Source organism: Terrapene carolina, unplaced genomic scaffold (assembly GCF_002925995.2).
Source record: "Terrapene carolina triunguis isolate 2854851 unplaced genomic scaffold, T_m_triunguis-2.0 Scaffold69, whole genome shotgun sequence".
NCBI classification, from domain to species: domain Eukaryota; kingdom Metazoa; phylum Chordata; order Testudines; family Emydidae; genus Terrapene; species Terrapene triunguis.
In genome coordinates, this window is record NW_020664420.1 from 37977839 (window position 1) to 38002486 (window position 24648).

At 39.5% G+C, this 24648-nt stretch overlaps 1 protein-coding gene across 1 annotated transcript in view; it reads left to right on the forward strand.

Annotated features, from left to right (window-relative positions):
- TBCA (tubulin folding cofactor A) overlaps positions 1 to 24086 on the forward strand; it is a 47883-nt gene extending 23797 nt beyond the window's left edge. Inside the window, exons 2-4 of the mRNA XM_024194105.2 lie at positions 5981 to 6086; positions 21590 to 21676; positions 23396 to 24086. Of these exons, the coding sequence (XP_024049873.1) occupies positions 5981 to 6086; positions 21590 to 21676; positions 23396 to 23476 (274 nt within the window). The 3' untranslated portion in view covers positions 23477 to 24086. The remainder of the gene's footprint in view (positions 1 to 5980; positions 6087 to 21589; positions 21677 to 23395) is intronic.
- The last annotated feature ends 562 nt before the right edge of the window (positions 24087 to 24648 follow it).

Genomic DNA, 24648 nt, shown 5'->3' on the forward strand with positions numbered 1-24648 from the left:
AAGTTTTCAGTGGTGTGAATGCAAACATCAGTAGTGTGCGTGAGAGGTGGAAAGTGAAATTGCTAGTCTAACTGTGGTAATCAAGGTGAGTGGAATGCAGAAGGTAAATATCAGTCATGAAAAATTGTCACTATTTCAGTTTTAATATTGTAATCTAAGGAGTTAGCAACAGTGGTAATGGTTAAAATATTTTGGCCACATTTTTCAAAGCTGAGTGCTTAAAGTTCCACTTTTAAATCCATGTTTAGTACTTAAACAGAAATAGGTGCCTACATGTAGATTTAGGAGCTAACATCATGAGTATCTAGGCTTGAAAAATGTTGCTTGCTATATTTATCTTGCTGGTATCCTTTTCTTAAGCTGGGCCATAAAGTATGGTCCTGTCTTTTTTGGTTGTAAGGAGTGGTGGTTGAATGGTGGTTTTTTTCAAAAGTGCAAACTGTGTGTATGAAGTACAGTAAATTCTTTTGGTATTTTGGCATAGTATACTGTAATTGTACTCCCAATACTTCTGTTAGTCTTAAAGGTGCCACAGGACCCTCTGTTGTAATTGTACGAACATTTATAATATGTAAATATCCTTTCATCAGCCATACACTTGGGGATGCTTATCTTCTTACAACAGTTCATGAGATGGGGTAAATAAGGCGCAAAATACTTGCCAGCCCAATAGCTGTAACTTATAAAATACTTTCATCACACTGAGTAGTCTGTTCAAAAATGTGGAAATTCTGAAAAACGTGAGTCCAGTCTTCCTTCTACCTTTTATAATAAGGCAGTAATGTTTATCACAGTTTAAACCAGTATTTTAATATTGGTGACATATAAACTTGTAAGCAAGTTCCAAAGTGTATGTGGTGGTTTTAAACTTTTTATTTCCTAGAGAGGAGCTTTACCTACAACAGGGCCAGCAAACCCTGCTTCTGATGTGTTTAGCTTGCACCTTAGTGAGCTTCAAGAGGTTTTTCAGTTGTGCTTATATGATTGGAGAAACACCTTTTTATTTGCTAAGAGAGGGCTTGTATGGCTATAGTTTGTAAAGTCCCTGATTCTAGAGTTGGTTTATGAATATAAACATTAGTTGATTGTCACTTATGTTTTCATACATAACAAGCTTAAGTTAGCTTTTTTAGCTAATACAGACAAATTCTAAAGTGTTGGTTTTAGTGGTGCAGTTGAGTTTAATTGTAACAATAATACTTAGACATTTCATTTTAATAAGTTTAAATATTTTACATCAAACAACCTGTTAAGAATTTGGGTACAGTAATTCAAAAGTCAACTATCTCACAGTTAATTACACAGTTAATGACAGAAAAATTAACTTTTTTTAGGAAACTTAACAAACAAAAGAATATTATTGCCTTGACCTAAAGCATTCCATCCTGATCATAAAGTTATCCAGTCCTTTATAAAATTGTACTTTTTGATGCTGATGTTTAGAAAGGTTTACTGCTACTCCAAAGTATTTGTGACCCTATCAGGCCATTCAGTTTACTTTCTTTCATCTTTTCCCCTGACATGATTTTTAGCCGTCACTATTTTGACAAAGTAATATAGGTAAATATTATAATGGAAGTTTTGATCGGTACATTAATGTTGGTTAAGGGTGTGGGTTTTTATGATATTTCTATACCAGCAAAAGCCCTAATACATGTTATTCAAATCTCTAGTATCCATACAAATCCTTTTTTGGTCATCATAATAGAATTATATAGTAAACCTGAGCAGTTGGTGTCTGAATTTGCTCAATAATAGCCAGTTTTGATCAGCCAGCTGGCCAGCTAGATAAGTCCACTTTTACTTTATTTACTGGTGCTAATGGGAGTTTGTGGTACATAGTTTTTGGCAGCACACTGGGTTATTTTATGTTGAGAACATATCGCAAACTAGAAGGAATTCTATTAAACTGGAATCTTTTTAGTGCTATAGTTGTTGGACTTGAATTTACTCGAGGTGATCTTAAGGGTTTGCTGGAAAAGGGGGATTATATCAAAGAGCACCCAGTTTCCAAATCTTGGACCAAGTGTTAAGGCTAAAAAGTGGGTGTGTTGTCTCCCTTTGAAAAAACAGATTTTAAGAAAATTTCCCATATGCTGGTGCTAGTTGTCAAGGTTAAATTATGGGTCCACTACTTACCATGATACATACTAGTTCTGGGATTCTGAGTTTGCAAAGGCCCTTTTGGAGCAAACGTTTTAAGAACCTTGATACTATGGAGATGCTGTGTTTGGGAAGTTGACTTTGTAATATTATTTTGTGGTCAAATTTGATGTGTGGAATTACATCTACTCACTTCTGTACTGTGGTGTGAAATGTAACTATGATCTAGAAAAGAGATTCTTGAACTGTTGTCTTGAACTGAAGAATTGGCTGGTCACATGGGCTTGCTCCTCCTGCTAATTTGCACCTACGAAATTGCATTAAAAGAAGATAAAAATATAAGATATTTTCTTAATTTAGTTTTCCATATAAAGCATTGCTGTAATTACCACAGGGAAGGGAGGTCATGTGCAAGACATCTCTGTATTAATATATGGTTCATGCTATCAGAGTCTGAACTCCTAACCTAAATAGTGGAGGTGATCACACTGTCTTTTAAAGTATTATCTACATTAAAATGAGAATTTTAATGCAGGAATGGTGTCCCTAGCCTCTGTTTGCCAGAAGCTGGGAATGAGTGACAGGGGATGGATCACTTGATGATTACCTGTTCTGTTCATTCCCTCTGGGGCACCTGGCACTGGCCACTGTCAGAAGACAGGATACTGGGCTAGATGGACCTTTGGTCTGACCCAGTAGGGCCATTCTTATGTAATTACAGTTCTTTGAGTAATTGAACATGTCCATTTTACTTCAGGTGTGAGCATGCCCAGTGCACCAAAGTAGGAGACTTTTTTCCCTTTAGTGGTACCCTGTTGGGGCGGTGCATGTGTCCTCAGCTGCCTCATGCTGCTGTGCAGTGATATAAAGGGTGGCTTCCGATTCTCCTCAGTTACCTCTGACTGCCCATGATCGGTAGTCAGTGTGTGTTTGCTTGCTTTGCAAGTGTTCTGTCTTTCCCAAGAATGATTCTTTATATATACTTAGTGTACTTCTCAGTAGTTAATTAGACCTTTAGTTATTTTATTTAGTTTTGCTTAGATTGTCAGTTCGTGCTTGTTCTGCGTGCTGACTGTCAGTACTGAGGCATGCTCAGCCTCCAGGCTTTAAGCCTTGCATCGGCTGCAAGTTTATGCCAATAAGTAACCCTCATTCCAAATGCCGCATGAGGGTCACATCTAGGACCACTGTCAAATCTGGAGCAAAAAAGATAGGAAGGGGTGAGGCTTTGTCTCCTTCTCATGAGGCCACCTTGTGTCCACTGTCTGAACTGTCCCACTCAGGGTGGGCACCAAGTACTTCTACGCCAGTTAGTGAACGTCTGAACATTGCAGCATTTCCCCTTTCCTGGTAGTGAGGAAGAAGCAACAGACAGCATGCCTCAAAGGACCCAACCTCTTCCAAAAGATTGAGGTCCCCAGTACTGTCTACCAGCAAGCAAACTGGAGAGCAGGGCAGAGTAACCTCTGGGAAGAGGTGCTCCCTGGTACTGACTTTGTCTTATTCAGGGTTTTTGACTCTAGCACCAGTGCCTATGTCATTGAGGCCTACACCTGCTATGGTACTGACCCCTTGAATGCGGCAGCAGCAGGAGAACCTTTCGGTACTGATGACGCCAGAGGCATATGCTGCTGTGCAAGACTTTTTAAGTCTCTTGGTACCAGATCCTCCAGCATCATAGGAGACAAGTTGTCCAGTACTGATTGATCCTCAGACTTTATTGACATACCTACAAGTAAGGTCAAGCCCTCAGCTCCATGGCAGACTTCAGATTGTCCACTGCATCCTCGCCTGGTGTCTTCCAGAGGCAAAACCAGTGTACTCTCCCTGGTACTGACCTCTCTGGAGACATGCCATCGAATCTTGACACCTTATGGTACAGTGCATCTCTGGTCAGGTGACTCTGATTTTTCCTCTGAGGCAGTGGTTTTCAACCTACGGCCCAATTAGCGCACAGCTTTGGCCCATGTGACACCCTCAAGGCCATACAGATAGTATTGGATGCGGCCCACAGTGGTAAATAGGTTGAGAACCACTGCTCTAAGGTATGTTCCTATGCCCCTCGCTCCAGGGATAGAAGGCATCACTCCTCTTCCTCCAGAGGATCCTACTCCTGGTACCCAGCAGTGGTCCTATGTTGATCTGGGGACCCGGATCCTTGGGCTGGTAGAGGCCTCCTTATGCAATCTTTTATAAGGGCAAAGTTTACTTTGTCCACATCTGAAATTTGTGACTAAAGTAGCGTCGGAATTCCACCTCAGTCAAGGAATATACTTACTGATTTTCTTTCCTAAGCCCTATTCTCAAAAGGATGGAGAGACTCCATGCCTTGGATGTCAAAAAGGCATTAGCTTTTTACTTGGACAGAACCAGATTGTTGAGATCAGAGGTCCCCAAACTGTGGGGCATGCCCCTCAGGGGTATGCAGAGGAATGTTTGGGGGGGGGTAGTATGGCTGGGGCCTGGGCCAGCCCCCATGGGGGTGCGCAGTGAGCACCACCCAGCTCTGGTCCTGACCCTGGCTGCCAACCCCACGCCCGGGGCCCCAGCTACCAGCCCCCTTACCCCTGGCTGCGTCTCCCCCTTCCTGGAACCACAGCCCAGTTCTGGGGGGGACAGAACAGACGGGTAAGGGGGGGCACAAGGGAAAAAGTTTGGGGACCACTGGTTTAGATAGTCATACCAACTGTTCGTAGCAGTTGCAAACAGGATGAAGGGCCTTACAGTCTCAACACAAAGGAGCTTGACATGGATTTCTTCCTGCATATGTATGTGTTATGACATCGCCAACGTAACCCCGTCAAGCAAGATGGGAGCACACTTGGCAAGATCTCAAGCAACTTGTGCACCTTTTTTTAGCTCAAGTGCCAATATCAGCCAGTTGTAGGGCTGCAGCTTGGTTATTGGTGAATACATTTACAACTCTTTATGCCATCTCTCAGCATTCCAGAGATGATGTCAAGTTCGGACAAGAAGTCCTTCGGTTCTTGTTCAGGTAGATTCTGAAACCCACCTCTGGTTTGAACTGGTTGTGAGTCACCTGAAGTGGAATGGACATGTGCAATCATTCGAAGAAAAAACTGTTACTAACTAGTTCTGTAACTGGTCTTGGAGATGTGTTGCATGTATCCATTCTATGACCATCCTCCTTCCCCTCTGTATAGGAGTCTCTCAGGTAAGAAGGAACTGAGGGAAGTCAGGTTCCACCCTTTTATACCGTCCCATAGCAATATGAGTCAGCAGAGGGTGTATGTGCCACTCCAACAGATACTGCTAAGGAAAAATTTCCAACTCTGGTGCACACACCTGAAGTGGAATGGCCATGCAATGCATCACAAAGAACAACAATTATAGAACAGGTTAGTAATCATTTTTTTAAAATTATTTCTTGGACTGTTCTGGAAAAGTGTTATCTTTGAGATGCAAACATAGCTTATTATACACTTTGCCTTGTGTAACATACCTGTGCTCAAAACCCACGTGACTTGAATCTGAGCAGTTGTCTTTTGTGACTTGGAATCCATCATTGCAGACCACAAGTGTTTCTCCTCTATCAACAAAGCACGTGGCAGCTTGGAATTTACTACTTCATTTTGTTTGTCTAATATTTGAAACAGAGTAGCAGAATATGTCTTAAGTGAATATTGGTTTAAGTAATCCATGCTATTTAATATAAAGCCAGAATTAAAATAGATATACTTTCTATTATCCACTTGGGTTTAGATCCTTAGTTAAAAGATCAAGAATTTAACTTTTATAAAACTAGACAGCAGCCTCTTGAAGGCTTGCTGTATTTTTATTTTTGTTGGGTATGATGTCATTTTCCAATTATACAGCTTAATCTCACTTTATTTATCTCATTTTGATTTGTTTTCAGGTTGGTAAAAGAGAAAGTTATGTATGAAAAAGAAGCAAAACAGCAAGAAGAAAAAATTGAAAGAATGAAAGCTGAAGCAAGTGAGGATTATGGAATTAAAAAGCAGGTATGTTGTCCTAAAAAATTTAAAAATATATTTAAAACATTATAACTTACAAAGGAAATTTGAAAGTGACTCTTAATAAAAGAATCTCACACAGCTTTTTCCAAACTCAGGTGATATGAACACTATACTAAAAGTTATCTTAAATATAAAAGGTCAGTATACAAATGTACACAGTTCTTTGCATTTTTAAATATGTTGCTCTTTCCAGAACTGTTGACTCATAAGGAGCTCAATCCTGCAAGGTACTGAGTGTTCCTATGAAATGATAAGCATCCTCATCTTTGAGTTGAGGGTGCTCCATACCTTGCAGGAATGCTCAGGGTTGAGCCTGACGAGGGGTTTCTTGCCTTCTGCTTTCTGAATAGTTTAGGTAAACTAAGGTCATGTCTATGCTAGCGATCTTACAGCAGCACAGCTGTACCAATGCAGCTGCGCCACTGTCAGCATAGAGAGGCTACACAAGCAGTCTGAGAGAAGAGAGCTCTCCTGTTGATATAATAAAACTACCAAACCAAGCAGCGGTAGCTGTGTTGGCAGGAGAAATTATCCTGCCAACGTAGCACTGTGCACATGAGCACTTATGCCAGTGAAACTAAGTTGTTCAGGGAGGGACGGGGGGTGTTTTTCACATCCCATAGAAATTTAAGTTGTAGTGTAGACATGGCCAAAATATTTGAGCACAGTTTTCAATTTACAGTGTTTAGGGGTGATTATACACAGATGAAAGCTTTTAACTCTGAGTGCAGATATACACTAACAACTTAACCAAACTTCAGACAAAAAAGTGAAATAGCCGGGTGCACAGCAATGGACGCACCAATGTATCTGCTGCTATAGAGTTATAGGAGAACCTCAGACAAGCTATATATAGGTACACTATATTTTTGAGATATCCTACCTAATAGTGATGTTTCTGAATTTTGTGTGTTGGAGAGAATGGAGGGAATGGTTTGTGTTCACAGCTATGGAATAAAGTTACCTGCAAAGGGGAGGAAATTGGTATGTACTCCTCGCCCCCCCCCAACCCCCCCTTTTTTTTTATCCAATGAATTAAGGCCTGCAGATTTGTTTTGTTTTAAAATGCAGAATTTTTTCTGCTTGCTTTTACTTTAGAAATAATAGGAATACAGAGTTTGGTTTTATGGGCACTTCTGGGATATTCAATGTGGACTGAGCTTTCTCAACTTCTAACTGAATGTGTTGAACTTTTAACAGGTTTTTTTCCTCCCAAGCATTTCTTAGGTATTTGCTGTTCAATAGATCTCTCTCTCACTCACACTCACACACACCCTTTAAACAGTCTGAATTAAAATCACTTTCAGTCTTAATCAGGCTTCACTTGCATTGTCTCTGGTGTTATAAACCTACCAGTTCTCCAGTTATCCTTCATCTTCCTGGACAAATGGAAGAATAAATGAGACCTTGAGTGTCTACTGTAACAAAAAACAAGCAGAAAAAAGTCTTTAAAAACCAACGGAAAACATCCCTTCTTGCTGCCTTTATTCATCATAAAAGGCACAAGTCCAACTGTGTGTGTGTTTGTGTTTGTGTTTTTCTCCTTTCCAGGTTATTTTAAAAGAAATATTTAGAATTTGGAAGACATTGCAGCCATTTACTCATACCATCATAAGAAGTATGATCTCACTGCCTCTGATCACTGATAGAGGTTTTTAGGTTCTACTGAAATAGAAATGAGAATAGTTTCTTTAAAGATTCATTGACACTAATTGGAACCAGTAAATGCAATCCTGATGCTCAGTCCCAATTCATCAGATTATTTGAGAGCATCAAGGAATTTTCTCACCTACTCTTCAGAAATTGTCATAATTGACAATAATAGCCTTTGAAGCTCTTGCAGTAAAGAGAATGGTAAAGCAGTACTTTGAGGATGTCTTCTGAGGAACCAGTGACAACAGTTTTTAAATGAATGGCCTCCATCACTCTGGGGGTATGTCTGCACGGCTTCTGGGAGCGAGTCTTGCAGCCCAGGTCGACAGACTTGTGCTTGAGGAACTTGGGCTAGCGTGCCAAAAATAGCTGTGGAGACATTGCTTTGATGTTTGAGATTGAGCTCTGAAGCCCACCCAGGGTTTCAGAGCCTGAGCTCCAGCCCAAGCCATAAAATCCATGTTGCTGTTCTTAGCACACTAGTATGATGAGCCCAAATAACACAGGTCTTTTGATCCAGGCTGCAAGATGTGCACCCAGAAGCTGTGTAGATATACCTTTTAAGGGTCTCAGTACACTGAAAACGGCTGCAATTTGGTTCCTCAGATGATATCTTCACACAGCTGCTTTAGTGTTCTTTTTTGGTATATACTTACAGCTCTGACAGTTTCCAGAGTGCAAGGAATTTTTAAGTTCTGAAAGACTAGGATGCTGAGCAGAGTGAGTGTGCTTGCTTGTCCCACTAATCACTTAATTTCAAGATACTTCTAGTAGTGGAAAACTTGTTCCAGAATATATGTGGGATGGGATTTACATATTTAAAAGACTTCAAGAAAATTCTGTTTAGTTACATAGTTAAGAACTGGAATTAATTATTTAACTATAATAAATAGTTTGAGAATTTAGCTCTGTCTTTAATATTTATACATAAGCATACAGGCAAGTCTCGGCAAAGCAGATTTTGCAGCTCCTGGCATGGTTTCTGCCATCACAATGAGGCTTGTGTCTTGGTTACACTCTTCTGGCCTCCCTCTAGAGGTGCAACAAACAGTCCAGGATCTCCCATTTGAAGGGCCATCACTCTGCTCAGAAAAAAACCTGATGAGATTCTGTACAGTCTCAAAGACTCTAGAGCAGGGGTTGGCAAACTTTCAGAAGTGGTGTGCCGAGTCTTCATTTATTCACTCTAATTTAAGGTTTCGCTTGCCAGTAATGCATTTTAACATTTTTAGAAGGTCTCTTTCTATAAGTCTATAATATATAACTAAACTATTGTATGTAAAGTAAATAAGGTTTTTTAAATGTTTAAGAAGCTTCGTTTAAAATTAAATTAAAATGCAGAGCCCCCCAGACTGGTGGCCAGGACCCGGGCAGTGTGAATGCCACTGAAAATCAGCTCGCATGCCGCCTTTGGCACACGTGCCATAGGTTGCCTACCCCTGCTTTAGAGTATCCCTGAAACCCCTGGGCGTTCACACCCCTGCAGTGAAATAAAAGGCATTCCATCATCACCAGTCACAGCATTCTCAGGGATTTGCCTATCAAGCCCAGGACCTGCCAAGGAGAACTAACAGGGGTTACAAAGTTGCCTACCACCACCCTCTACTTCTGGAGCAGTCTGTTCTTCAAGGCAGGTGGCATCCTCCAAGAGCTCACTTTGATGAGTTGGTCAAGAGCAGACTGCCAGCTCTAAGAGGGCCATCCTTGACTTCCCAAATTTTTGCAAACCACCTGTCTCACTTCTGTCATACGGGGGCCCACATCACAATAGATGGGTGGGTCCTAAACATGGTGGAAATCTGATATACACTCCAATTTACCCCCCCCATCTCCCTTCTCTGTTACTCTTCAGAGATCTCTCTCATGACAGTGTTACTGCAAGAGATACAATTGCTCTCAATTATTGCAGATTAGCTTTCATGAGGAGACAAGCCCTTTGAGAAGCTGGTGTTCATGTCCTTTATCCAACAAGTTCTGCTCCTCATAATCTCGTACTTGAGTCTTTCTCATGTTTCGCTAGGATTGGGCAGAATCCTTTTGTTTTCACTAGTCACCACTAAAAGTGGAACAGATTCACTAATCAAGATACAGATTCCTGAAAATTAAAATGTGGAAGACCCGAATTAACTATACTTTTAGTTACTGAAGCTGTTTTTTTGTGGAACAGGACTTCAAACATGAAAGATACTAAGTCTAAACACTTCAGTGTTTGTTTAATGTTGAGTATTCTCCAAGTAATATTACTTATGTTTTTTTAATGGCTCAAGTAGTAGTTTTTAATCAAATTTCTTTGTTTTTTAAAATTTCATGTTGGATTGAATACACAAAGTTTCAGACTCTTCTCATAAAACAGACACAAATAAGATTAGGTGGAACTTTTAGTTTCATTCCAGTCTGATTACTTTCAAAATCCTTAGTTTTCTCATAAGAATAGATGACCTCTGTTTAATAATCTGAATTCTATAGTTCTAGTTATCTAGATAAAAAGCCAGTCAAGTTGCTAATAAAGGGTTTGGCACACTTGTTTGTGCATGTGGAGAGTTTAACTAATGAGCACAAATCAGTCTCCTTTAAAGGCTAGCTTCTTGTATTTGTATCTGTGTTCTCTAGAATAATACTCCTGACATGCAGGTGATATTAAACATGCTGCTTTCAGCTTTGTGGGTTTTTTTCTAATGTCCTTTTTGAAAGAAGCTTATTGAGGAGAAATTATTGTAATCCTTGCTACGGCTTTCTTTTTTCCTTTTTTTTTTTTTTTTTTTGTTTTTTTTTTTTTTTTTTTTTAAAGAGTTTCATTTTCACTTGGTCAAAGATACCTTTTTGTATTCTAGACTATGCTCTCTATGCTGAGGATTTAAAATAATTGCTTAGTAGTTGGAATACATTAACATGGAAACTCCCATTTAGTAAGAAGATTCAACAATTGACATTAACAATTGCTGGAGGGAAATTCTCTTGTAGTTGGGCTCACCATTCCTCTGCTCTACAGAAAGAGGCTGTATCAGACCTTTCAGGCACGGGGTAGTGACTTGACTCTATATGGGAAACCTGCCAGTTCTGTTCTGTCTGCAGTCTTGGCACAGACATTTATTTTTCCTGACTTTCTGCCTTCTGCAAAACTGAAGGAAATCTCCCTAATTAATCCTAATGCCTTTTCTTTAATCAGATTGCTCACTTTTTTAACCAAATCATATGTTGGGCTGAGTGAGGGCTCTTGCCCCATATCCTGCAAGTTTCTCTCTGCCTGAAAACCTAAGGATGGCAGATAATTCCACAAAAAAGAGCTGAGGAGGAGAGTGTGCAGCCAGTACTGTCAAGGCTGAGCCAACCTTGTTGGTTGACCAATGCTTGTTTTGTCAGAACTGAACTGGCACCACTTTCCAAATGGGTTCCCTTTTATGTATGATTTTTCTGCCAGTTGTCTGCCCATGTGACAGTGTTTCCATCCAAAGCAATTCATATTCTTTTCAAGTAAAATTTTGAGAGCTGTTGTGTAGAAAATGCTGCCTGTTGATTGATAGTTTTCTATGGGCAGTGATTGCAGTATCCAGTCATCCTTACGAAAGTTATCAAAATAAAGGGCAAGAATTGTGTTTATAATACAAATGACTTAATTCTAAAATTAAGGGGAGGATTGAATTAGCCAGTGACTGGATTAAGGGAAGGCACTAGTAATGAATTTTGCTTCTCCCCCCACAAGAGTAGTATCTACACTCTTAAATCTCTGCACTAGCTCTGTCTCCCCAGCTGGCAAAGAAGAAAACCTACAGTCCCAGATTATCATAAAACTCCTAGGCAGCAAACCATTTTCCAGAAAGGACAAAATAACCTTTTGCTTCTGCCTCCTGAAATGATCTGCCATGTACCAATTGATTGGTCCTCAGCTAGAGCAACTGCAAGGGTTGAAAAAGTTGGAAATACTGAAGCAGTTAGGTGAAGAGGAAGTCAAGTAGGTGTCTCATCTTTCTTCCTCCCTCAGGCTCTCCACTCCTTTTCTACACAATGCTTGATATAAGTGGTTGAAACCTTTAAGTTCCACACTCTGAAATAATAAGCTGACATGAAAGAGAACTGATTCTCTGCACTGAGAAAAGAATGTATCCCAACACTTTCCAGAAATTTTTCTTCACACCTCCCAAGAGTAAAGAGAGTCACGTAGCGTTCTGTGCAATTTTTTCCTCAATTAAAGGGGGAATTACCAGCGGTTTAGTATAATTCAAGCCTTTTCCAGGCCAGCTATGTTGTTTTTAAAAAACAGTTAAATAGAAATTTGCAATAAACTGGAAACCTATTTTACAAATTTGAGTTAGTAGATTTATAGGTTATTGATATTAAGGAAAAGCTCATCTTTTTATCCAGCTCAATTACAGTAAAACATATTTGCTTTTGTCCCCACCCCCATCGATTCATTGCCTCTTCTAATCTGGCTGAGGAAAACCACTCTTTCAAATGTACCTTTTTATTTTCAATTTTGTAACCGGCAAAGAGCAAGTGGTCATGGGGTCCTTCTTTAGTAGTTTTGTTTTTGTTTTTTGTTTTAAATCATATAGCTAATTTCTTAGCCTAAAACTACCAAGGATCGACTCGCTCACCTAAGTAATTCTGATACTATTTTTGAGAAGGTGTATTCGAATGGTTCTTTTATCTTCTCACTATCCCAGATTAAGTGATCTAAGGCTCAGTCACTTTTTCAGAGGTGAACTCCACTATGAAATAAGGACACCTTCCTGATTAACAAATCTCTGCTTTCTTGGCCCCATCTTCTTTCCCCTGTGCACCTTATCCTTGTGTGCAGTGTTGTTGTAGGCACATTGGTTCCCAGGATATTAGATACACAAGGTGGGTGGGGTAATATCTTTTATTGGACTGACTTCTGTTGGTGAGAGAGAAAAGCTTTTGAGCTTACATACAGCTAGTCTTCAAGACCTGAAGAACCTCTGTGTAAGCCCAAAAGCTTGTCTCCCACCAACATAAATTGGTTCAGTAAAATATGTTACCACACCGACCTTGTCACCTTATCAGCGGCATGCTATGTTTGAAATCTTAAATCCAGAGTAGGTGAAAGATGGCAGGATGATCATTTTTAACCTTTCACATAGTGATAAATTCTTCTTCGAGGGGTGTCCCTTTGGGTGCTCAACTTTAGGTGAATCTATGAGAGACCATCCCTGCCAACCTCAGAGGAAATCAGTCCTCAAAAAAGGTGGGGAAAAAAGCAGGCAACAAATTCCCCTTCCAGGGAACCAGCCAAAAAGAAGCAATCCCTGATTCATTCGACACACTTGATACCGACTGTGGCGTGGATGAGCACCTACAAGTCAACAGGATCTTACGGTACTACTGATACTGTGAAAGCCAAAGACCTTAAGCAGGCTGGCTCTGAGAGGAGTGACAGAGAGAAGCCTTCCTCCTCCTTCTCCTCCTCAGTACCGATGGAACCTCTTAAACATCTGGCACCAAGAAGCTCAACATCGCTACAGTCTATAGTGCCATCTACTGGTCCCCTAATGCATAGCACAGCGACATCAGCTACGACAGCAGTACTGTCTACAACACCATCCTCTGTATCGAGGCTTGCGGCACCACGTCAGTTCCTTCATCACAAGGACTTGCTAGTCTATGCAACACCAGAATCTCCTCTTCTTCATATTGATGTTACTCCAGCATGCTCAGTACCATGCCAATCTATATCACCACTGAGATCAGCCCCTCTTTTTTCCAGCGATGAGGATGAAGAGGAAGGGGACCACTCCTCACCCATTTGCATGACCACCAGACCAGGTCCACCAGAGCAATCTGGGTATCAGCCAAGTGACACCCAAGGGTGGTATGGACATCCATGGATGCCACCACCAGTGCCATTCCCACCGCAATGGCCTTATTGGAATCCATGGCCTCCATACAGCCACCAGTACTCTAGGCCTTCCAGCACCTACAGGGAGAGGAAGTGGTGCTCCTCATCAGCCTCAGTAGGTACAGCCTCCAGAGGAGACTTTTGAAGAATGGGAGGAAGCTTTGGAACGGGAAGTCACCCCTCGAATCAATCTGTCTTCATCCTCCCCAGACAAAGCAGTCATGCCTCCACCACTTTGACTTTAAACAGTTCCAGGAGCTATTTAAATTAAGCAATTCAGAATCACCAATTACAAAGCTTTGATGGCCAAATATAACCACACAAATTATGTCTAAGATTTCTAAGTCTAAGATTCTAAGATGTCCAAATTTATTGACTGTATCCCAGATGACAAAAAAGACCACCGCCTTGCACGGACGGTCTTATAAGCTTCGTTGGACGTGGCAGACACAGCCACACGATCCATTACCACTGCTTAAGTTATGCGATGGGCTTCGTGATGCCACCTCTCTGGGTTTCCCAAGAAGGTCCCGTCTACTTTTAAGGATCCTCCCTTTGAGTGCCAGCAATTGTTCACGGCCAAAACTGATTAATCCCTCCACGCCCTAAAGGATTCCAGGGCAACTCTTCGGTCTTTATGCATTTACACACCTGCACAAAGAAGGAAACCGGGGAAATACCAGTCAAGGCCTGCCCCCATTTGTCCAGCCACAGAGACCATATGACTTACAAAAATGGAGACAGAGGCCTAAGAGACATAGACCAGTCCCATCTCAGCCATCAAGATCCCAAAAATCCTCCTTGAAATAGCAATTTTGAGGCTTTGCTCAAGGGCCGGAGATGCCGTCCCCATTTCCAAGCACTGGAACCATCAACAATCATCCATCCTTTCGGAGACCGCCTGATCCCATTCCACCCAGTATGGCAGACCATCACCTTGGACAAATGAATATTAGAAATTTATAAACATTGGTTACTCAGTCCCATTTACCTCTGCGCCCTCTCTCCCCCTCCCCCACCGCCCCATTCTCCCTACCTCCTTGTCCCTGTTCAGGGACCCTTCTCACAAGCACCTTCTACAAAATAAATCACCTACTGCACTTGTGTCAATACTGATTCTACCACACCCAACACAGAGGGGGAGAGGCTTTTATTCCCACTACTACTTAACTCAGAAAAAGAGCAGGGAATGGAGGCCCATTTTTGACCTAAGGAAACTCCACATGTTCAATGATTGAGGATGGTCACGTTAGCAGCTTTAATCCAAGCACTGGAACAGGGGGACTGTTTCTCGGCCCATATCTCCATACACCCAGTGCACTGCCTTTTGGTCTCTCTGTGGTGCCCCCGATGTTCTCCAAGGTTCTCGCGGTCATGGTGGCCCACCTCTGCAAGCAAGGAGTCATGATATTCTCCTACTTAGACCGCTGTCTACTCAAAGCCCTTTCTCAAGAAGATGTTGTAGACGCTACTCAAAGGATAATGGTTCTCTTCTCTCAACTAGGACTAAAAATAAACATGTAAAAATCAACGCTGACACCCGTTCAAAAACTAGAGTTCATTGGGGTCCACCTGGATGCGCTGGAGGCCAAAGCCTCGTTACCACTACACAGATTTGTCACCCTTGATCACCACAGCACAAACCAACCTACAGATATCAGCCAGGACCTGTCTCCAACTATTAAGTCATATGGCAGCAACCATGTTTGTTGTAATGGACCGTGAATTTGATAGGGCCGTACATATTGTGTATGCTTACTCTGACTACGTTGTGCTCACCTCCAATATCTGTTTCTGAAATGCTTTGTTTCCCATTTCACAATCCAGTCTATTGTATAACCTTGCTTTGTAAACTTGAGATCCAGTAAAGATGTTTTGTTTTTGTTTTTTCCCCATCATCAAAGCTTTGTCCATGACAATTTTTTTCTTTTGACATCTTTTCATTTTGCGCTAAGAGCACTAATCTAAAAAAAGGTTGCTGCTTTTATGTACATAACCACCCTTTGTGCTAGATCCCTTTTATGTTTGCCTGTACACTTATAAATAAATCTGGTTTGTTTATCCAAGTATTCTTTGTGCCTCAACAAGCATTTTTAATCCGATACACTTTGGTTCTTTCCATGCTTAATACTTTCATTCGGGCATCACATTTTTCAATAACCCAGCAGATATAAATTGTTCTTTGCAGTCAGGTCAGTTTCTCATGATGGTACAGAAAAGGGCTACTAAGATGATCAGAGGAAGACAAGACTCTCAAGAACTTGGCTTGTTTAGCCTAACCAAAAGAAGGCTGAGGGGAGATATGATTGCTCTCTATAAATACACCAGAGGAATAAATACTAGGGAAGGAGAGGAGTTATTTAACTTAAGGGCCAATGCAGGCACAAGAACAAATGGATATAAATTGGCCATCAACAAGTTCAGGCTTGAAATTAGACAAAGATTTCTAGCCATCTGTGATAAATGAAGGGTGGGGATAGCTCCCTTTTATGACCACCCAGCCAGCCAGTTAGCTACACAATCCCTGTTAGTAGCGGTTCTCTACTTGCTTTACCTGTAAAGCGTTAACAAGTCCACAGGTAAAAGGAAGGAAGTTGGGCACCTGACCAAAAGAGCCAATGGGAGGGCTAGAACTTTTTAAAATTGGGAAAAAAACTTTCCCTTTGTCTGTCTGTCTGCTCTCTGGAGAGAGGGGACAGAGCAAAACAGGGCTGAAGGTATGCTGTAAAAAGCAGTGAACCAGGTATGAAAATCACCAGATCATACCTAAAACTACTCAATTTGAAACCCCAGATATGTAAGTAGATCAGAAAATGTCTAGAAAGACTCTATTAGGTTTATCTCTTATTTCTATAAAGCCTGTGGACTCCTCTGGGCTGACCCCCAAATGCTTTTGTTTTGCTTGCAACCATTAAACTAGACCTCAAGAAAACCATTCTTGATGCTTAATTATTATATTTGCTCTTTTAAAATCTAGCAATAGCCTAAGTTTCAGATGTATTTTCTTTCTTTTTGTTTTTAATAAAATTTACCTTTTTTAAGAACAGGATTGGGGTTTTTTGTGCATATGTGGTTTAATTAGCTGGTGGCAACAGCTGATTTCCTTTGTTTTTCTTTCTCAGCTCTTCCCCAGAGGGGGGGATGAAAGGGCTGAGGATACCCCACAAGGAGGAATTCCCAAGTGTGCCTTCTTGGGTAAAAAGGGTTTATTTGCATTTGGGTGGTTTCAGCATCTACACATCCAAGGTCAGAGAAAAGCTGTAACCTTGGGAGTTTAATACCAGCCTGGAGTGGCCAGTACAGGCGAGTCTCACCTTACGCGCATTTAACATGCACGAATTCAGCTTTGCGCGGTTGGCAAAACCAAAAAAAAAAAAAAGAAAAAAAATAATTTAAATACTGTACCTGTAGTGTGGGCGATTCCGGCCGCCATTACACTCAATGTAATTTTGACTATACGCGATTTTCACTTTACGCACTGACAGTGGAACGTAACCCCAGCGTAAGATGAGACTCACCTGTATTAACTTTTAGAATCCTTGCAGGCCCCCACCTTCTGTACTCAAAGTGCCAGAGTGGGGAATCAGCCTTGACACCATCAGAGGAGTGAAATTCTGGAACAGACTTCCACGGGGAGCAGTGGGGCAAAAAACCTAACTGACTTCAAGACTGAGCTTGATAAGTTTATGGAGGGGATGGTCTAATGAAACTGAAACTGCCTGTAATGGCATCTAGTTGATCTGCGACTGCTAGCAACAAATATTTCCAACGGCTGGTGATGGGACACTAGATAGAGAGGGCTCTGAGTTACTACAGAGAATTCTTTCCCAAGTGTCTGGCTGGTGAGTCTTGCCCCCATGCTCGAGGATTAACGATCACCATATTTGCGGTCAGGAAGAAATTTTCCCACAGGTCAAATTGGCAGAGACAACTGGGTTTTTTTATTTTGCATGGGGCACTTGCAGGTTTAAACTAGTGTAAATGGCAGATTCTCTGTAACTTGAAGTCTTCGAATCATGATTTGAGGACTTCAGTAGCTCAGCCAGAGGTTGTGAGCCAGGAGTGGTGGATGAGGTTCTGTGGCCTGCAATGTGCAGGACATCAGACTAGATGATCATGGTGGTCCCTTATGACCTTAAAGTCTATGATAACCAAAAATAATTTAGCCTGGGATTTTCAAAGGAGTGTATTAGAATTGGGTACACTTTGACTTTCAGATTTCAATGAGATTTGGACATCCCAGCTTCAGTTACTAAATTAATCTAACTGTTCAGACTTATGCAATTAAGCTTTATTATGAAGGTTTGTAACAGTGATCAATGTTCTCACTGTGCAGCTGTTGTAAAGAAAACGTTAGTTTTCCAAGTAACATTCTTGTGTGAATCAGTTTTCCCAGAATTTCTGAATGACTGTCTTCACAGTTGTCTTCAGGTTTCCTTTGTCACTGGGCCTGCTATATATATATATATAACTGTGTAGAATTTCACCCCCTTTCAATTTCTATTTAGTATCACTTCTTCCCAAGAAATTTTGGAACAGACTGGATTAAAAAATCCAATTTTATTTAAATTGGATTTTTGATTCAAATACTTTTTTTATTTTTAAAAATAAAAATGTGCAATTTAAGTTGAAATTGACAGCCTATGTTAAAGGTCTAAACTTTATTAATCATAATTTAACAAAATAGTAAGCAGTAGAAGTTTGCTGCCAAAGTTTTAAAGAAAGTTAAACCACTGAACTGATGGAAGTCACTGGCTAAGCTGTTGAAACCAGTGTTTGTTGAAATGCTAACACAGCTTTCAGCTTCCATTTGCAGGTACGAAGAGAATATTTTCTTCATTTCAGTTTATTCAATTAGATAGCTATAGTTTATTCAAAGTTAATAAACCAATTGGGGGTTGAAAAAGCAGGAAGAATCTTTTGTTCTTTCAATCTGTGAATAAAACAAAGTATGAGGATGAGATCTATTAGTTCTAAAATCTTGAAGGATGTGGTGACCAGAAACAATCAGTTCAGTAACTAAATATGTCACTTGTTTTTAAATGGTGACAGGTTTCAGAGTGGTAGCCGTGTTAGTCTGTATCAGCAAAAACAAAGAGGAGTCCTTGTGGCACCTTACAGACTCCTCATTGTTTTTGTTTTTAAATGCAAATCATGCTTTGATAAACTTGCATAAAAAACGACATCCAGCACGTTTTAGGTAGTTTCATTTAACTAATAAAAAATAATTAATTTTTACATTTAATTGAATACCCATTTTCATCCAAATAGAGCTTGACAGAGTAGAATAATCATCTAATAAATAGAAAATGGTGCATGATGCATTTGCTAACATAATAAAATTAAAATGTAAGAATCTATATGTATATTAAGCTGTGTAATTGCTTAAATAAATTTGTATAGATATAATATATCCTCCTGGTTAGCAAAAAGTAGTATCAAATTTACTGCAATGGCTATATTTAATTACAAATTGATGTGTTTTAATGATTACCAACCAGTGAGGATCAACCTTTCCTTAGGAAAATAATTAAAGTATAGGGCAAAGCATAAGTAAACTCTATGATTTAAATCAAGATTTTCTGTTTGCTGGTTTAAATTGGTGATTTAATCACCAATCACTTTGATTTAAATCAATCTACAGTGATTTGGAGGCACTGCAACCACCTCTACAGTTCTCAGCCAGCTTTCCTCCCATACTGAAGGACTCCTGTGGCTTCATCTGCCCCTTTGATGAAGGCCACAGAAGAAGCCAGGATTAGCGCTGTAGAGTTTCTAGATTCTAAGTCAGTGCTTAAATCTTTTTTTCTCTGATAGCTGTTCAGTGGCCTATATAAAATGAATTGGTCTCTTCTCCATATCATCTACCAGCATGATAGTGTACAACTTTTTAATAGTACCAACAGAGGTCAGTGGTTGACTGACTGGGCCTGGTGATCAGACTATTCTTGCTTCTGCAGGTGTTCTTTCCAGAATAGAGGTAAGCATATAAATGTGGTGGATTATCAGTCACTTCTACTACGTATGCTGTACGTGGTCTGTGAATAAATTTAGATTTCAGGGTTGTCAATTTAGGGTCTTTTAATGGATAGTAAATTCATCCTAACTTTTTAAAAATCCCAGTACCTCTTCTACTTAAACCTAGATGCTGCAAATGTTGAATTTTTCTGTAGAACCATTAAAATAATTATGCAGTCTCCTTAGGGCCATTTTTTCTTTTATAAAAGTGGTGATCTTGCTATTGAGAATCTCAACTTCTGAATTTCTTGCCATTGTATTTTAAATTTGTCACCTTTTAATGTTTCATTAAAGTAGAAAGGTTGTCTCATAATGGAAACTGAAGACTGAATTGGAAACTTTTTTTTCCCCATTAGACCCATTTTTATCTAAAATGGTTATATAGGCTCCAGACTAGCAAAGAACTTAAGCACAAATATAACTTTAAGCACAAGAGCAGTCCCATTGAATTCTGTGGGACATCATTTGTGTGCTTAAAGATATTCATTTTCTCAAGTGCTTTGCTGATCTGGGGCCTTAATGCATGTGAGCTTGTGAAGACAGACAGACACACACACACACACACACACATTCTCCCCTCCTTTTGAATATATAATTTCCATTAATACTAGTTTGTGTGTAATGACATTGAAGGGAGAAAATATCCTTTTGCGTGAAAGAATGTGGTGAGGAATTAAAAGTAAAAGCTTTACACTGCAGGTTTTCCAGGTTTCACACTTTGATTTGCTAATTGATTTTCATTTCTAAATAGATTTGATACATTGAAGAACAGTGCTGCACACCCCTTTTTTTCAGTGTGTAGATTTCAGGTCCACAAATATTCCATGAAATATAAGTGGGTTTTCTGTATAATTCTGAAGTTTGTTTTCTGTAGGTGTAGGCAAGATGTTCAGATTCAGTGGGGTGCCAGTTTGGTAATTTTGCTCAAAGTGCATGGTGAGACTAATCTTTCTCCTAAAATGAAGCAGAAGGATAAGTAATAACTTTTTATGCATGATAAGCATCAAAAATATGAGCCTGCTGGTCTATGCTTTTCATTTTTCTTTGCCTTTGTCTTTCAGTCAGTACCTCCTGCAGTGTGCACACGATGTGATCAATAACTCAATAACTTTTTTCATGCAGTAATTATCTCTATGTGGTATTATCTGAACACTGTTTTTCTTTATTACCCAAAAGATGCAGGAGATATTTATATAACCAGCTGATCCCATTTTGGATGAAGCTACTTCATGATAGCAGGGGAAATAGTTTATTTTAAATAGTCTTTTTTAACAAACGTATATGGAAAGCTTTTACCAGCTAATTCTTTCTTCAGTTGGAAAAAATTTATTCTAAAAGACTTTAATTACACTTATAATTACACTTTGCCAAATTTAATTATACTATATGTATAATATGTAGGACATGGAAATGCCATATAAAAATCATTTTCTTAGGGTACGTCTTCACTACCCGCCATACTGGCGGGTAGCAATCGATTTATCCGGGATCGATATATCGCGTCTCATTAAGACGCGATATATCAATCCCCGAACGCGCTCACCGTCGACTCCGGAACTCCACCAGAGCGAGCAGCGGTAGCGCAGTTGACGGGAGCCGCGGCCGTCGATCTCGGACTGTGTGGACCCCAGGTAATTCGATCCAAGATACTTCGACTTCAGCTACGCTATTCGCGTAGCTGAAGTTGCGTATCTTGGATCGATTCCCCCCCCCCCAGTGTAGACCAGCCCTTATATATGCTTTAATTTACTCAATACGAGTGTTAAGCAATTATATCTGTTAAATAAGATGTAAGGTAGTGTCAACGTGAAACGATCTGTATTTTCTGTGAGGTAGCTGTTTTAAACATCTTTGAAAATAGTTTTGACAACTATTTTAGATAAGAATGAGCTTTGTGTGTGCTCTAAAATAAATTTATTCAATACTGAAATGTTCATTTGTTTTATGGGCTTCTCTTTCACAGATTGAGATCTTGCAAGAATCTCGAATGATGATTCCAGATTGCCAACGCAGATTAGAAGCTGCACATGCAGATCTTAGTCAACTATTAGTAAGTATAGCGCAAAATAACTCTTACCTTGAGCATTTCATGTCTTCTGGCCACAAAGACTTAGAAAGCCAGATTCTTTCATTGATGGTGTTGTACTAGCAAATTATTTAGCCCTCAGTGTAATAGTATAATGAAACTGACTAAGATTGGACACTTTCTACTTTGTATATGGTATCTTGTATAGTATTTTGTGTATATTTCCACGACTAGTATTATGTAACACAATAGTTGATTTCAGAATGTGCATAGATAAGTGAATACAAAGTTTAGTGTAGATATAACAAAACAATACAATCAGTAGTATGTTTCAATAAACGGAAGTTGAGAAACACGGAAACGGGACATGCACCTAGTGGACCCTTAAATATTGCGATATTAAAGTGGAGTCCTTTGTTTTGCAAGTTATATTACCATACCACTTAATCTCTTTAGGTGAATTCAGGTTTACAGTTGGAACATTCTGCTTGCTTTGATTATTTGGTCATTAAAAATAATCACAGTATCTTAAGATAAGTAGTTAGCCTGATTTCAGTGGAACTATTTGCATATGAGTAGGGGTAATATAGAAATTTAGGGCCCAAACCAGCTTTACTTAGCTCTAAGGTCACAGGATTACATTAAAAAGCTGACAGTTTCTTTACCAGCAGTCTTGTTACCCATGTAGATTTAAACATTACTGGGAAGCGTAACTATACAATGGGATTTAAGCATCTTACCACATGCAGTGAGTGAAGGAGAGATGACTTGGTAGAATTCCCTTCTGCTGATCTCCATTAAGCTGCCAGCATTAGAGCCTGATTCTGCAAGATGCTGAATGACCTCAACTCCTGTTAACTTCAAGGGGAGTTGAAAGGCTCTTCAGATTTTCCATGAGGTGCTCTGCGCTTTGCAGGATCAGACTGTTAGACTTCATCTTTTTGCAGGTCCATAGTGGTCTTCAGATTGTTTACGTGAAGGGGTTGGCATAATTTACTGATTAGTCATTGCTACTGTTCCCTAAATTGAGAAGGCAAACAAACAGATAACTTATTTTAATCAAGAGACTTGAAATTTTTAAATAAATCCAAAACTTAATAATACTGAAAAGTTCTGAAAAGTCATTTTCCCCTCCCAGTATACTTGCATAGTTCCCATTAAAGTGAACTTTGAAGAAGAATCTCTTTTTAAATGGACAACCTCAAAGAAGGTTTCAAGTCTTCCTAAATGTTAGTCTTACCTCTGTTACCATTTCTGCCAACTTTTGTGTGGGCTGCATTTTGGTTTAAATATTCCTTTAATTGAACAACATATAAAAAATTCAAATAATTCAGACTTGGTACTTCTAAATTTGACATGTGCATGATTTAACTGTTTTACTCACTATAAGAGGGGACGTGGGAACTACCTAAATTTCTCTAAAACCAATGTATTCAATATTGAAATGCCCTTCATGTTTCATGGACTTCCCCTTTACCTAGGATGGCACCCGAAGTTTAAACGAGTCACATGATGTTGGACAAAATCTTAGATCTGATTTTAAAAAATATGGAGGAAAAAAATGCTAAACTAGCTGGCTCTAAGGAGCTAATCCATTGATGCAAGGGATATTATTACACTCAGCACTAAAAAATGGAATTTTAATATAACATCTCAGTTATTTCATTGAAAGCATGTCCACGTTATTTTCAAAGTACTTAAAGCTGTATAAAGAAATCTAATTTTAATTTCATTGAATTTCAGGAAAATGAAAAAGAGTTGGAAGAAGCTGAAGAATATAAAGATGCACGTTCAATACTGGAGTCAGTGAAGTTGGAAGCCTAGATGTTCTTCAGTACTGTCTTTATGCATTAGCCTGGGTCCATTCCACACTTTTTGTTTGATCACTTCTGTATTATTTAAAGTAGTGTAAGAATGACGACTTGCTGAGATTCCCTTTATGCAATTGCAAATGACTGGCCTTTCTCTAACTTGGAGACATCAAATAAATGACTGATACATTTTTGGTTTTTATATTTTGCCTATAGATAGAACACTTAATTGACTCAAAGTATCAAATTGCAAAAAAAACAACCGGTGTCTTTGAGATAAAGCTAGGAATGTACTAGTTGGTGAGGATGAGTTTTGTGTAACAACTTAGTCAGCATCTTTAGGATAATAATAAAGTATGTGAGGATGATGACAGCAGATATTTCCAAAACTACTTATGGTGGAAAGTATTTGCCTTAACAAATTTCTGTTCTAACAGGAAACAGTTTAAAGCAATTAAGCCTGCATATTCTAACAGGACACTTGTAAAGTGTACTATGTTGTATATTTTTACAAACTTGTGTTGTGTATATGTAACTTCTCAAATAGATAAGTTCTTATTTTAAAGTACAGTACTAACTAGAAATGGGCCTAAGACATTAAATAAAGATCTGATTCCAAACCACCTTTAAGTAGAGTGCGTTCATATCTAAGTTCTAGTTCAGGCATAACCAGAATGAAATATCCTTTGCGAGGAGCAATATGGTAAATGTCCAGTATTTTCCCCACTAATTGCACCTGCAAAAAATTGTCAACTGGAACCTACTCACAGAAGTTTTGAAGTGAACCTTTTTCTTCAGGGTGCAGCTATGCCCCTTTGCTAGCTCTTGACAGAATAAAGTGATTTATTGGATACAGGTCAGGATCTGGATACTGTGAGGGAACTAATGGAGTAGTGTTTAGTCTGGATGCAAGAGTATTTAAATTTGTACAAAACCTGTGGTTCTTTTGGGACAACTCATCTGAAAAATAAACTGTGGGCTCTTCTGGCAAGCAAAGTTTTGCATGTTAACTTACTTAGTATGAGAATTTTTGGCATGTACTTTAAGGGCAACAAAGTACTGTGTATCCTTCTGGTGCTATATAAATATTCCAATAAGCTTTTACTTAAAGAGCCTGGCTTTGAATAGGACCTCATCCTGGCAAGTCAAAATGGTAGGCATCAGCTGTCACAAGTATATAGTTAC